This window comes from Phycodurus eques, chromosome 14 (assembly GCF_024500275.1).
Source record: "Phycodurus eques isolate BA_2022a chromosome 14, UOR_Pequ_1.1, whole genome shotgun sequence".
Lineage (NCBI taxonomy): Eukaryota > Metazoa > Chordata > Actinopteri > Syngnathiformes > Syngnathidae > Phycodurus > Phycodurus eques.
This window is the reverse complement of record NC_084538.1, coordinates 772759-786993: the sequence shown is the minus strand read 5'-3', so window position 1 is coordinate 786993 and position 14235 is coordinate 772759. Positions and strand designations below refer to the sequence as shown.

The 14235-nt window shown below is 47.3% G+C and overlaps 2 protein-coding genes across 4 annotated transcripts; one reads left to right on the top strand and one right to left on the bottom strand.

The window, feature by feature from the left end:
* Window positions 1–674: 674 nt before the first annotated feature.
* On the bottom strand, window positions 675–6089 carry trmt61a (tRNA methyltransferase 61A). 2 transcript variants are annotated; one of them, XM_061695526.1, is made up of 4 exons: window positions 6058–6089; window positions 4588–4929; window positions 3789–4055; window positions 675–1110 (listed from the first exon to the last, which is right to left on the bottom strand). In XM_061695526.1, exons 2-4 carry the CDS (start codon window positions 4916–4918, stop codon window positions 815–817), a joined length of 894 nt encoding a protein of 297 aa, XP_061551510.1. In that variant the 5' UTR covers window positions 4919–4929; window positions 6058–6089; the 3' UTR covers window positions 675–814. The 2 variants fall into 2 exon arrangements, with proteins under 2 accessions (XP_061551510.1, XP_061551509.1); XM_061695525.1 differs by lacking the exon at window positions 6058–6089 and adding an exon at window positions 5855–6057.
* Window positions 6090–6720: 631 nt separating this feature from the next.
* On the top strand, window positions 6721–14235 carry ckba (creatine kinase, brain a). Of its 2 annotated transcripts, none has more exons than XM_061695527.1 (8): window positions 6721–6844; window positions 8250–8469; window positions 8991–9145; window positions 10477–10609; window positions 11469–11640; window positions 11716–11839; window positions 12844–13033; window positions 13813–14235. In XM_061695527.1, the coding sequence occupies exons 2-8, from the start codon at window positions 8277–8279 to the stop codon at window positions 13989–13991; spliced, it is 1146 nt and encodes a 381-aa protein (XP_061551511.1). In that variant the 5' UTR covers window positions 6721–6844; window positions 8250–8276; the 3' UTR covers window positions 13992–14235. The 2 variants fall into 2 exon arrangements, with proteins under 2 accessions (XP_061551511.1, XP_061551512.1); XM_061695528.1 differs by having other exon boundaries at window positions 8268–8469; window positions 13813–14231.

Sequence of the window (14235 nt, the reverse complement as noted above, 5' to 3'; positions counted from 1 at the left end):
GGTGGCAACGGTTAAGATTGTCGATGGTCGTCAACGAGCACGGACGGATGAGGCGGTACGCCTGCCTGCAGATAGCCACCGTGTTCAGTGCCCATTCTATCAATTATTGCATTGATTAATCAAATCAAAAACATATTATATATATATATATATATAATTTTTAGAATAAATCAAAAAACAATTCCATTCATTGATTACGATCTAATTAGCGGTTTGTTCCGTAAGATCCGTCGGAAAATCCGCAAACATGTTGATCAATGTTTTCCAAAGTAAAAATAAATGTTTGCAAATGTTTTCATTTGAAATACGCAAAGATAAATCACTCCGCTGTCATGGAGGACAACAGACTGACTCGATTGGTCAGTTAGCATAGCAATGGCAAACACAGAGGCAACGGTACACTCGGCCACGGTTGGCGTAGCGACGGTAAACCTAGCGACGACCTTTAGCATGGTAACCGCCAAGTCGACGTAGCGATAGACAAAGTAACGACCGCTAGCATGATGATGCAAAACAAGGTCAGCTAATACGGCAAAAGTTAACCCGCCCGTAGCCGCCAAGTGGAAAAGCTAAGCAGAGCTGCAATTCGCAGATGCGTTGAAACAAGGCGTACATTTCCGTCAACTAAGATGACAAAAATTTGAAAAGAAAACACCAAAAGAAGTTTTTTCAGGTTTATTGGCTTAACTTCATCAAATGTATACAAATTCAAAAGTTGTGATCCGCCATGTTAGTTTGATGCAGGCAACAAAGTATATATATTAAAAAAAAAAAAAAAACGGAAACGTCATCGTTATTTCACGATCAAACTCGTCTACGTTCTGGGTTTGGTGGCGAAGGTCAGGTACCCGGTGTGGGCGGGCATTTGTCGGGGCGGCGTGGTCGTCTTCAACGCGGCGGCGGCGTGATCGGACGCGGGTAGGGGAGGAGCCTCCGGGACGGGCGCCACGCGGGGCCCGAAGTCGGGCAGCGGCAGCGAGACGGTGCGAACCTCGTGGACCCTCAGCACGACCTCCAAGGTGCCGATCTCCTCGAAGTTGTGGTCCGACAGAGCCTGGCACGTCCTCTGCACCTGCTCCACGCACGGAGAGAACGAACACACGCGACCTCCTGCGGGGAAAGCGCACAACACCGCGCGGTCAACGCTGCTAACTTTTGGGCCCATTTCAAAATTGGTTGTGTTGATGAAATGCACGTATGCGTTTGAAGTCTCGTGAAACAGTAAATGCGCTCGAGCGTCGCACAGATCGCGGTCCTCGCACCGTTTGCCCACTAGTGGGAGTTCTGACTAAATCTTCCCCGAGACCGTGACGCGATTGTCCCGGTTTTCGCGTGACCGTCACCGCGACAACTCCGTCGCCATTTACGACGACAACGTTGTATTGCCGCGATACGTTCGGGTTTCGTTTTTATAGCAAAACCTTCTGCTCCTCTACTTCCACCGTCAGCGACAAGCGGCGGCGGAGGACGGGATAAAACATGTTCTCTCATATGTTTTGGGTGGGATTCAGCATTTTCACCTTTTGTACTTGAAAGTACCTCTCGTCTGTAAAGTTAGACAAATACTAAAGCGGCGGTCGCCAACCTTTGGTGGAATTGTTGTCATTAGTGGCAGCAAATGACTTGACATATCTGCGGCAGCTAACGCGATAGCGACATTTAGCCTCGCATACAGCGGAACCGCGCATACTCGCCTTTCGACAACTGCGGATTACCCCCCCCCCCCCCCAATTTTTCTTTTCTTTTATAGGGCAAAACCAACCCCCAACACGCTTATTGGTGGTTTATTCACGAAGTTTCTCCCCTCCAACGCAAGTTGAATGGGTGTCAATTATCTTTGGATTTTGGCTATCCGTGTTGGCCCGGCGCCACAGTTGCGTTGGCGGCCCGCGGGAGCCGCCGGGACGGCTGCGCTTCCTTCGGATTCTCGCCCTGGGGCGGGACGGATAGCGAGGGCGCGGCGGCCATAAACTGGACGGTCTCCGTGGCGACCGGGGGCAGCGAACAGGGAGGGGAAGGGCGGACGATTGAACGAGTTGACCCGACAACCGATCAACGGGACACGTCGAGGTCGTATTTGTTTTGTTGCGTAATGGAAGAGAGGACGGGGGGGAGGGGGGAGATGTCAAGGACCCGACGGAGAGCAGCTTCTTTCTAAACAAGGAAGTCGGGCGGCTCGCCAAAAACACGACAAGAATTACAAGCGAGGGAAAGCGACGAGAGAGCAACATTTCTGCACCGCCGGCAAGTTCAAGAAAGACACGAAAAGCTTCAAACGCTATCGTCATAACAGCGAACACGAAAGAGACGTTTTGGTTGCTTCGGTTCTGGGACGGTTGCGAAGATCCAGTTTGAGGAGGACGTGAACGAGCGTCGCCGTGACCCTCTATGGGCATGCAACACTTGTGTCTACGTGCGTGTGTGCGCGCGAACGCGAGGCGGCACGGCCATAAAAGGGAATGAGAGAGGAGACGGTCTCGTCCGCCGCATTCGTCCTCATCTTCGCCTTCTGGAGAACTCGAGAATGCTTTTCGACTTTTACAAAAACGGACGTCGCCAATGACGAGATCGCCTTGAACGTTTTTACAGACGCGCAAAGCTTTGACGAAACGCTACGATCGTCGAAGAGTAAATGAGCTGCGACGATTTCGGGAAAGATCGACCGCGGGTCCGTTTGTCGCTAAATTGACAAAAATCTAACCGACGGAAGTTCGATTAATTGAAGACTCAATTGTTTTCAACATTTACAAAAGTGTTTTTTTGTTGTTGAAGACAAAAATCACGATAAAGGCGTTCACACCGAGCTCGCGGGTTGTCTTCAACGTCGACAAAAACGAGCACGCCGAGTCGTCTCGGACGTGAGCCACAACGTGTACGGTCGCTTTGTCGAATTGTCTTCCGTTAACGAAGAAAACCTTCGTGAGCTTCGTCGACGACTAAACATTCTTCAACGATGTACGTCAGCGTCGCCAAAAACGGAAGCCTCGGACGTCAACAAAAACACATACTTGACGTTTGCTGACGAACTAAACAAGTGCGTGTTAGTTTCTTGGACAAATAAATTGTCTAATGATTACGAAAACACACGCTCGATTTACCGACTGCTAAATTGTCATCGATACTAACAAAAAGCGTCCCGAGCTTGAATGACAACGCCGGTAGCGTCCATGTTTACCAAAAAAGCAAGTTGACCGAAACGCGTACGCAAGGTTCCGATTAAACCGCCTTCAGCCCGACAAGCTCGTTTGTCTACGAAGAGGCTCCGCGATGACGAAATTGTTTTTGACATTTACAAAAATATATGCTAGGTTTGTTGACTGCTGAAGTATTTTCAATGTTAACAAAAAAATATTTTTTTTCCAGTTTGAATGAAAACGTGACAACGGATTTGTCGTCAAGGTTTTCTGACAAAATGTACTGAAGTCTCGTCAGTGTTCATGAAAACGTGCATTAAAAGCATTCAGGTTAGGAAAACATTGACGTAAATGTTGGGGATGTCTTTAATGTGGACAAAACGCGTACTTCAACTGAATTGTTTCGGACATTTCCGAAAAGGTGCGTGATAAACTGCCTCGGACGCAGTGCCGCAGCAAGTAACCCATTCACGGATTTCGACGTCAAAAATAGCACGGCACCAGTTGGGGTTTTTTTTTTTTTTTTTTTTTTTTTTTTTAGTACCGGTCGACCTCTGACCGCGAGTTCAAAGGGGAGCGAGGGTTGCTCGGCGACCGAATTCCGACATTTCTCGGACGACGTGCCCGAACACGTCGGCGCGTCCGCTTGCTCACCGCGCGCTTTGAGGGCGGCCTTGGCGTGCGGCACGGCCTCCCAGGGGTCGGGGATGTCCAGGAAGACGGCGTCGGCCGCGCCCGTCACTCCGAAGCCGTCCTTGCACACGTCCCGCTTCCTGACCGTGACCAGGTGGGCCACGCGGTGCTCGGCGAACTCCTCCTCGGCCTTTTCGGCGCGCTGCTGGTGGAACTCCACCGTGTGAAGGTGGCCCGTGGGCGCAATGCTGCGCAGGATGGCGTGAGACAGCGACCCGCTGCCCGTGCCTGCAAAGCAACACGCACACGCTAAAACAAACACCGACTTACAAGTTTTTCCTGCCACAAGCCATTCAAACGTTCTTTTTTTTTAGCATTGGGTGAGGTGAAAAGAAGGGATGCAATTAAAGTACGGGAATGCCCTCGCGTGTGGGCAAGGGGAGCTATTTTTGGCATACAGTGAGGTCCCGCTATTTGCGAGGGGGGGGGGGGGAATCTGCAGATAATTGACGCCCACGGATGTTATTGTCGCGTCGACCCCCAAAATCGGCCGAGGGGGATCGTTCCCGTGGCGACCGGCCTCAAGGTGACTCCACGAAGTGAAACCAGACTACAACGTTCACGTGAATTCAATACAATCAAACAAACAAACGACAACATCGAGTTTTTGGTAAATTATACCTTTTTTTTTTTTCCTCAATCAATCAGCCGATGAATGAGAATTTTATTCTGCCAAATATCAATCCATAGCGGTCGGTCGGGCCCCAGGAAAAACTATTTTGAAAAAAGTCAGAATAAAACGATCAACGGCAGCGGTCACCTGACTCGCAGACGACGGATCCCGGTTTGAGCTCCAGCATGAGCGTGACGGCGGCGATGTCGGCGGCGTAGAGGATCTGCGTGCGGTGCGGCAGCGTGACGGTCCACAGCTCCGGCGTGGGGTGCAGCACGTGCACCCAGCCGCCTTTGCCGCACGTCACCTTGGCGCCGTAGCGCCGGCCGATCAGGTCGGCCGAGTGGCGCACGGCGCCGTAGCGCGTCTGCGTTCGGCCGCCGCGCCGCACCTTCACCGCCATCGTGGACTCGCGGCCCAGGTACACGACGGCCACGTCGCCGTCCGCGATCTCGTCCGAGTACTCCACGAAACTCATCGGCCGACGCGCTGTGCGATGCGCAGGAAGGGAAATCGTCAATTGGCTTTCAGGTTGGCAAAAAAAGGATTTTTTCAAAGCGCATCTTAGGTTTATTGAACGTGTTTACACAAATCTAAGTTGCGCTAAATTGTCTTCAATGTAGGGCTGCAACTAACAATTACTTTGATTCATCTGTAGATTATTTTGGGGATTCATCTATGAATCGGATAAAAAAATATATATATATTTCCATCCTTTTATTGAAAAACTGGACATTATTCCAAATTGACAGAGCAGAAAATGCACAAACATAAACTGATTTGAACTCAGTTACTAATTTGGTCCGTAACATCCGTCAGAAAATCGTGAAAAATTGTTTTCCAAAGTTAACGCAGATGTTTGCAAATGTATTATTTGGATTAAACACAAAGATAGTCAAATCTGCTTTCATGGAAAACGACGGAAATGTGACAATATTTACTGCTGAGAATTTCAAGTCGAACAAGGACGATTATCAAAATAGTTCTCGATTAATTTGACAATCGTTCAGCTGTCGATTCATCGATGAATTGTTTGCACCTGTAGTTCAAAGCGAAATTCCAAATTCTCATTGATGGTTTTCCTTTCTAGTTGTCGGTTGAAGTGCATCATTTAAAAAAAAAACCCAAAGAACGAGACTCCTTTTGAGGAAAACACGCACGCGATATGATCAACAATCGCTCACTTGCAAACAACTAAATCCGATCAAGCGTTCACACTCGCAATCATCTTTATTTGGAATTTTGTCTCACAGGAACCTGAAGATGAATGAAACAGCCGAAAACAGCAGCTCGCGTAATGAACACGTCAAATGCAGCAATTAACAATGACAAGTAAATCACAGAAAACTTTTTGTTTGCCAATAGAAAAAGCGAGTTCATGGCACAGAAAAGTAAAGTTTACGAGTATGCTAACCTTGTTAGCTTGGCTGGCTAACGCACTCCGTCGATTGAAAACGAAGCAACTTTGACGACTCGACTGACCGCGTCAACAACGGTGCTGCTTTAATGACTCCGCTCAAAGTACTAAGTTGGAAAAGTGCAACTTTTCGGAATTATGACAAAAGTAAGCAAGCACGAACGGAGACGCGAGGAGCCACGCGTGCACGGTGTGCTCACCGGAAGTGGGGGCGGAGTAGACCGGAAGTGGAGCCATTTCCCAGATCGACATGCTTCCTGGAGTGGGCGAGGTGTCGTTCAGAGAGCATCCAGTTGGTTTGGAGGTCAACGTTTTTAAAGAGACCGTGTAAGTGATTGGGAGATGCTTTTTTTTTTTTTTTTTATGATTCCAAAAGGAGTACAAAAATGAACTTGGATGAATGAACGAATGTTAAACGTCTTTTTTAAAAACAATTTAAACAGTAAGTAAACTTTTTTTAATACGGTATTATTTTATTACATAAAGCCGTGCTAAATCATATTCTTATTTCAGATATCATGTGTTTTTTGTTTGTGAACCCATTTTGTTTTCTTTGGAGCTACAATGGATCCTTTATTCGTAATGACACTTTTTCCGTTTTCTAAAAAAAAAAAAAATATTTGATTTGATGATTCCAGTCAAAACTATCACTTCGGCGGTTTAAAAAAAAATCCACCTGCCTCGGTATTTTCTGTCCCATTTGTGGATGAAATGCAGTATTAAAAAAAAAAAAAAAACAGGCAAAGGAGGAGGCGCCCAATGAGAGCCCCGAACGGCGTGAATGGATGCCAGCTGCGTCCAATGGGTGTCGAGCAGGGGGTCTATAAATGATGATGTCATGCGGCGTCTCCGCGGACGCTGAAGAGGAGAAGAGCACAGCTTCCTTGGCGGACGCTCACCGCGGTCACTTTGGCAGCAAAAATAGGGATCTTTGTATCCGTCCCGGCCAGTAGTTGTAGTAATCAGCAGCACGTCCGCAAGCAAAAGGTAAGAAATTGCATTTGGATGCATGCGCGCGCAAGAAAGCGTCATCAAATGTAAAGGCTGGAATAATGCGTGTCGGCTGGGTGCGCCCATTACCGGACACACAATGACTGGCATTGATTGACAGCAGACTCGATGCCATCTTTGTTGCTCATTCCTACGATGCAATTAGACGTGTATGGCTTTTAATCCGAAAAGCAGATTGACGTCGATTTATTCAACAAAATTGCAAGAGATAAAGAACTAAAGTGGGATATTGAATACCAAGTAGGGCGACGACAAAGAATACGAGTAAAGCGGCATACTACGCATTTACGGTACAAGTGGCACTTTGCGGTTTAAAAACAATTTACAGTATCGGAACAACAAAAATAAAATAGCTCGGATATAGAAATAACAACAAGCCTACACTGTATTTGATCAATATGTCAAGCAAATGTTTAAATATGGATGAAAACGGAGATGCCTGAAACAAGATAACATAAATCTCTCCCCCCCCCAAAAACAAGCCTGAAACAGGAAAACAAAAATTAACTGAAGGTTAAATAATTCATTTTTACGATTATAAAAATGCTTTGGTTTTTAAAAAATCTAAATAAACTACTTTAATCCAAAAAATGTAACTATTTTTGTATTACTGCACATTGAAGCCCCTGTGATTCCTGTGATTGGCAGAAAAACTCGGCAAGCTGTTTGCTGATTTTGTTGCTTTGCCGCCACCTGGTGGCGTCTTCGTGTCACAGACTTGCCTTCTAGTGAGTTGGGTTTCATTTCGCTCCTCGCAGCTCCAAAATAATCAAAAAAAAAAAAAAAAGCGTCATGTTTTGTTGAGCCATCGACATTGCGCCGTCGAAGAGCGCAAGCCATTTTCAATACTTCAGATTGCTCAGAAATGTCTACAAATAACCGTGACCGCATTTGGGTTTCGATGGGCGCGGGTGTGTGCACACTTAGCCACTAGGTGGTGTTCAAGCACTTCCCTTTTGCCCGTCATGAAAAAAGCGTCCTTTTTTTCCCCATCATTAAAAAAATAATAATAATAAATTTTCCATGAATTGCACCCAGTGTTTTGATATTCGAGTCCTTGGGAGGATTGTACAGATGCTCCCACCTTAATTTATTTGGAGCCCTTTCAATGGTGGCAGGCGTGTGCGATTGCTCAATTCTGAACAAAGCCGCATCCCTACTTTTAAGAGGGTGTGTGCACTTGTGCAAGCACGTGATCTCAGTTGTTTTACTTGTACAGGTAGTAGGTTAATTAATGGCGGAAAACTATTTTAAAATGGCCTTTTAGCATACAAAGGACCCTCTGCAGATAATGGCATTGAAGGGGGGAATGCTTTTTAAGCCCCCCAAATTGTCGAATAAGCGGTCGCGGCGGGCTCCCGTCTTCTCGCTATCGCTGAAGGCGCGCGTCCCGCGGCAGGGTGGCGCCATGCCGTTCGGAACCTCTCCCGACCGGGCCGAGCCGCGCTACTCGTCGGCGCAGGAGTTCCCCGACCTGAGCCGGCACAACAACCACATGGCCCACGCGCTGACGGCCGACGTGTACGAGCGCCTGCGCGGCCGCCGGACGCCCAGCGGCTTCACGCTCGACGACGTCATCCAGACCGGCGTAGACAACCCGGGTGAGGAGAAAAAGGAGTCGGGCGGCCTGACCCGTTTATTGCGACGTGACCCCGTGACCCCGAGCCTGACGTCTGCTGCGTGTGTGCGCGCGCGTGTGGTGTTTGTTTGGGGGATTTGTGATTGTGTATTTGATGCTGTGTGAATAAGTGTAGTGTGTGTGTGTGTGTTCATATTTGTGCGTTTGATTTGCTACAGTGTCCTTGGTTGTGTATTTGTGGGTTGTGCAACTTAATTGTGGTGTGTATGTTTAGTGCAGCTTTGTATGATTGTGTATTTGGTTGCTGTGACATGCTCCAAGTTGTGATTTAGCTTTTTCTGAATTAGTGGTGTGTGTGTGTGTGTGATGTTGATGTATTACTTTGTATTTGTATAGTTGCTGATGGGTTGTGTGTGACACTGATGCTGTGTAGTTTTCATATATTGATAGCGAAATGTGTGTTAACTTGAACCTTGACGATGGCCGTCCCTAATGCTGGCGAACGCCATCCAATCGGGTTTGTGTGCGTGTGCGTGCGCGCAGGTCACCCGTTCATCATGACGGTGGGCTGCGTGGCGGGCGACGAGGAAACGTACGAGGTGTTCAAGGAGCTCCTGGACCCCGTCATCCAGAACCGCCACGGCGGCTACAAACCTTCCGACAAGCACAAGACCGACCTCAACGCCGACCACCTCGAGGTCCAGACCGCCGCCTTCTTCTTCTTCTTCTTCTTCCATCTTTCAATGCGCCGTTTTCAACTTTTTTTTGACATTGGCAACACGATCTCATGGCACGGCGGCCGACGAATGTCCCGAAAGGCGGACGGCGTATGCGGCGCCGCGTTCAAAAATTCTAACCCGCCGCAAATATTTGCTGCGCCAGAAAATAGTTCAACGTATATTTCGTTCCACAAATTGTCAAACCCTTCAACAAATAAATGAAGCGCCTCCAGTTTTGTCCAGGAAATTTCTTTTCTGAAAATGTAATAACTGAAATGTTAATGTTTCACTTCTTTGTTTGAAGTAAAAATACGTGCAGGGAGTTCCCAGGGTCAGCAACATCTCTTATAAAGTTCACCAAAAATGGAAAGAAATTCATAAATCCATCCCTGAACTGAACCGTTTTAAATTGAGCTCTCATTGTCTGTTGGATAGTAAAAAAATCTTTTATTCAATGCCGAATATCGGCCCGTCTCGATTTCACGCGCACAAAAGCCGACGTTCGCGCTGTCCACCAAAGTGGACGTTTTCCCGGGTGGAGGGTACAAACGCAAAAACGGCGTACTGGAAGTTGACGCGCAAATTTCGGAGGTCATCGCAGGCGGCCCGACGGCTGCCCGAAATAGCCGAAAGCCGCCGCAGCCGCGTGAAGGCGCTTCGAAATGATTCGATTTGGAAAAAACAATCACCAGAAGTGTGAGCACGTGCAAAGATCCTACATAGTTTTCACTTGCACATACTTCCTTGACGCCAATTGCTGCCTTCTTATTAGCGTGGCTTTACGGAGAGCCCCAAAAATACGCTGAGGTTGAGTTTTTCAGCAAATATCGAAGATTCCTTACAAATAGCGACCTGCGTCCATGCAGGGAATTACTTTACGGTGACCCCGCCCCCCCCTAATATTTGCAGGGGATCGGGACAGAGCCCTGCTGCACATGGTGAAAATCTGCACCAATTAATTGCCAATACATTCCACGTCATGGCAGCAAAGCACAAATTTTGTCTTGATGGAACTCCTTAAATCACTTCAACACAGTTGAGTGGCACCAAGATGGCAGAAAGCAATACTTTGTCTCAAGGAAGCGCCTCAATTCACTTCAACGCAGTCCAGTGGCACCAAGACGGCGGCAGTCGGTGTTTGTGCTCGAGTAGAACATTTAGCAAATGAGTTTGGTAGCGTAGTGGAAGTGCATTGAAATAGTTGTGCCTGTCACCACAAGTCTGCGGCACAGATGGACTCGCGCTTCGGCTCATTTCCGTCCACGTGATGATGGCGGCGGTTGCGATTTTGTCTTTGCGGTCCCGTGCAGGGCGGCGACGACCTGGACCCGAACTACGTGCTGAGCGCTCGCGTGCGAACGGGCCGCAGCGTCCGCGGATTCTGCCTGCCGCCGCACTGCAGCCGCGGGGAACGCCGAGCCGTGGAGGAGCTCTCCGTCCAAGGTGAGCGCCCCCCGCTGGCGGGCGGCGGAGTCGCGTTGCTCCGCTTCCGCTTTGGGCCTCGTCGAGTGACATCCACTCGCGTGGCTCCTCACGTTTTGAGTTGTTGCCAATTTCTCGTCATTAAGAACGTAAGCACAACACACCGCTTCGTTTAACGTTCGTGTTTATCGTATCAATTCTGCTGAATGAGAAACTTTTTGACGTGTGTATATTTGCATCTAGATTAGTTTGGTTTTCGGTTGGAGAACTATTTAAACGTGTCAAGCTACCAGAGAAATATGTAAAGTGTCTTTAAATCAATGTTGTTTTTTTGGGGGGTGCAGTGTCACTCAGAATAATTTTGTCATTGAGAGGGAAATTGCTCCTTTTTTGGATGCGACTCACTTTTCCCCAAAAGTTCCCAAAGCAACGTTGATGGCTAAACATGTCGCTCGTGGGCGGTAGCGGCGAGGTCGTCTGAAAAGTTTCTCAATCTGCCGAGAAAAGTGCTCATAGGGCAACAACGGTCGCCAGGTTTCGCCGACCGAGATGGATCCATCCGTCGCTAGCTAGCAAAAACGGAACAAAATTCGCAAATGCGAGACTCGTCATGTAACGTTTTCCACGTCGAGCGTCGCGACTGCAAATGCGAAGTCGAGCGGCTCGTTCCAAAAGTTTGAGCCGAGCGAGTCTGAAAAATTGCCGCAGACCGTTTCAAGCGTATTTAAGGAGAGTACAGTTTGGAGATTGCCAAGGTTATCCTGAATTTGAACACGGGGGGCCAATCGAAAATGCACTTTTCAAATTTGAGCTCGATGTATTTTGGGGGAGTGCAGGAAAGTCGGGGCCTCTCTCACTGTGCGCTTTTTGGGTGGCGCAGCTTTGGCGTCCCTGAGCGGAGACCTGAAGGGGAAGTACTACGCCCTGAAGAACATGACGGACGACGAGCAGCAGCGGCTGATCGACGACCACTTCCTGTTCGACAAGCCCGTCTCTCCGCTGCTGTTGGCGTCCGGGATGGCCCGGGACTGGCCCGACGCCAGGGGCATCTGGTGAGGACGCGCCCCCCTGCCCCCTTGACCCCCTGCCGCGAGGAACGTTGACGCGACCTTCTGATCGCGTCCAAGGCACAACGACGACAAGACCTTCCTGGTGTGGGTGAACGAGGAGGACCACCTGAGGGTCATCTCCATGCAGAAGGGGGGCAACATGAAGGAGGTCTTCCAGCGGTTCTGCACCGGACTCACCAAGGTCGGCTTTCACTCGCCCCTCGCGCAGTCCATGCCAATTTGGACCCAAAAGTGCAAATTGGCACATTTACAACCTGCGAGAGGTCGCGCTCTTCCAAAAGTACGTTTGCTTTGAAGACCACATTGTCTTCAGTGTTGACAAACATTGCCTTTTTTGTTTACAAAAGACTGAATGGAAGTCGCAATTGAGTTTTTGTCAACCTTTCCTTTTATTAACAAAAAGCATAAGTCGGTCAGCCATCGAATCAAAGTCTTAAATGTTAACGACAAAACGCAATTGATTGTTTTACGAAAACATGTTGAGTTTGTTGGAGATCATTCTTTGGCGTTTGTGGAAACCCTCCAATCGAAATTGAAGGCTACATTTGGACGATGTGCTTTGGGTTTGTGGAGCTTTGCAAAAACACTCATTTGACTACAAGATTGTAGTTTACTGACAACCAAATGGTGCGTTTACAGATTGGCTACATGCATGAAAAAAAACCTCCAACGTTTACAAAAATACTTGCTCGGTTTGTTGGCAACTCAAACATTTTGTGTTTCGTCAAATGTCTTTACCAAAACGGGTGAAACGCTTTTTAAAAAAATCAAAAACATTCTTCGATGTTAATGAAAACGTATCTTTATGAAAGACTAAAATGTCTGAAGTTTACAGGAAGCATTGAAGACTAAATAGTTGAAATGTACTAAAAGAAGCGCTACGGCAAATAACGGATGGATATGAAAAATGAGGTTCGCCGAAGTTCACAAAAAGAATATTTAGGATGGTGACACAAGGTTTTATGATTATTAAAGACTTTTTGATGTTGTCAGTTAGTTGATGAGATGCAAAATTGTCATCCGTACTTGCAAAAATAGGTTCAGTAGGTGCAATTCCTACATTGTCCTCGAGGGTAACAAAACCGCATACAGTACGTTGTCGGTTGACTAAACTTGACGAAAACTATTTTGTGGGGGAAAAAAAACAAATGTAAAAATTGCATTTTGTTGTCGTTCGTGTCGCAGATCGAGAGTTTGTTCGAGGATCGCGGGCACGCCTTCATGTGGAACGAGCACCTGGGCTACGTGCTGACGTGCCCGTCCAACTTGGGCACGGGCCTGCGCGCCGGCGTCCACGTCAAGCTGCCCAACGTGAGCAAGCACGCCAAGTTCGAGGACGTCCTCAAGCGCCTGCGGCTGCAGAAGCGAGGAACCGGTGGGTCGCTCAACGTTCCTGTTTTCAATCGGTGCTCGAAAAGGGAGAGGGTGACTGACGTCATTTGGGATTTAACCCCCAAAAATGCCTTTTTTAAAAAAAAAAAAATATATATATAACCTTTGCATTTTAAAACTTCTGAGTTGGGTAAATCTGACCAATTCAAGATTTTAATTAAATTAAATCAAGTGGCGCTTTTTTATTTTAAGCATTTTAAAATCCGGCCTTTTGTTTTTGTTTGCCAAATAAATATAATGAATGATACACGAATTATCATTTATTCTTTATTTTCAATTGGCAAATGGAAAAAAGAAAAATGACTAAATGAAGCAAGAAATGCCTAACTAACCTGGGCCGTGTAAATCCAACCGACTTTAAATCCAATTTAATTCTGTGGCTGTTTTCCCCCAGTGTTTTTTTTTTTTTTTTAAATGAGCTTGGAATGGGGAAAAGTCAACAAATGAGTCCATTTGTTAGATTTGAAAACTAATCTTTTCAATTAAAAAAAAATACAAACTGGGCTTTTTTTTTTTTTTTTTTTTTTTTTGCCGAATTCATTTTAGTTTGCGGTTTGGATAAAAAAAATCTGAAATTTCAAAATCAGCCACAGGACTGAATCAAATTTTGTTCATTTTTGATCAGGCCCTACATTTCTTTTTTTTGGGTGAATTAAAAAAAACCAAATAAAATTGGACCCTTTTTGCTCACCAAAGGAAAAGGGCAAATATCCCTACGGTCCCGTTGGCGTGACTCCGGGTGCGCTCGTTCTGCTCCACCAGGCGGCGTGGACACGGCGGCGGTGGGCGGCGTCTTCGACATCTCCAACGCCGACCGTCTGGGCTTCTCCGAGGTGGAGCTGGTGCAGATGGTGGTGGACGGCGTCGGGCTGCTGGTGGACATGGAGAAGAAGCTGGAGAAGGGCCAGGACATCGACGAGCTGATGCCCGCGCAAAAGTAGAAGCTCGCTCGGAAGCTTCCCTCCACCTTCTCCCGAATTCCTTCCGCTGTCCCTCACGACGACCGAGACGGATCTGAAAGTAAATGTTCTGATCTCTCCTGCCTTTTTGCTCTCCCCCAATTAAACAAAACGAAAATGGTGTGTGTGTGTGTGTGACGTCACATGCCTCTTAATCAGTGCAGGGTACGCAAATGAATCACTACTGAAGTGCGTTACATTTGCATTTAGTCTTTTAACTGTTTGT

Coding starts and splice junctions, on each gene's coding strand:
- trmt61a (XM_061695526.1), bottom strand. CDS start 4,918: ATGAGTTTCGTGGAGTACTCGGACGAGATCGCGGACGGCGACGTGGCC. Junction 4,056..4,587: donor ATCCGTCGTCTGCGAGTCAG/GTGACCGCTGCC, acceptor GTTGCTTTGCAG/GCACGGGCAGCGGGTCGCTG. Junction 1,111..3,788: donor GGCCGCCCTCAAAGCGCGCG/GTGAGCAAGCGG, acceptor CTTTCCCCGCAG/GAGGTCGCGTGTGTTCGTTC.
- ckba (XM_061695527.1), top strand. CDS start 8,277: ATGCCGTTCGGAACCTCTCCCGACCGGGCCGAGCCGCGCTACTCGTCG. Junction 8,470..8,990: donor GACCGGCGTAGACAACCCGG/GTGAGGAGAAAA, acceptor GCGTGCGCGCAG/GTCACCCGTTCATCATGACG. Junction 10,610..11,468: donor GGAGGAGCTCTCCGTCCAAG/GTGAGCGCCCCC, acceptor TGGGTGGCGCAG/CTTTGGCGTCCCTGAGCGGA.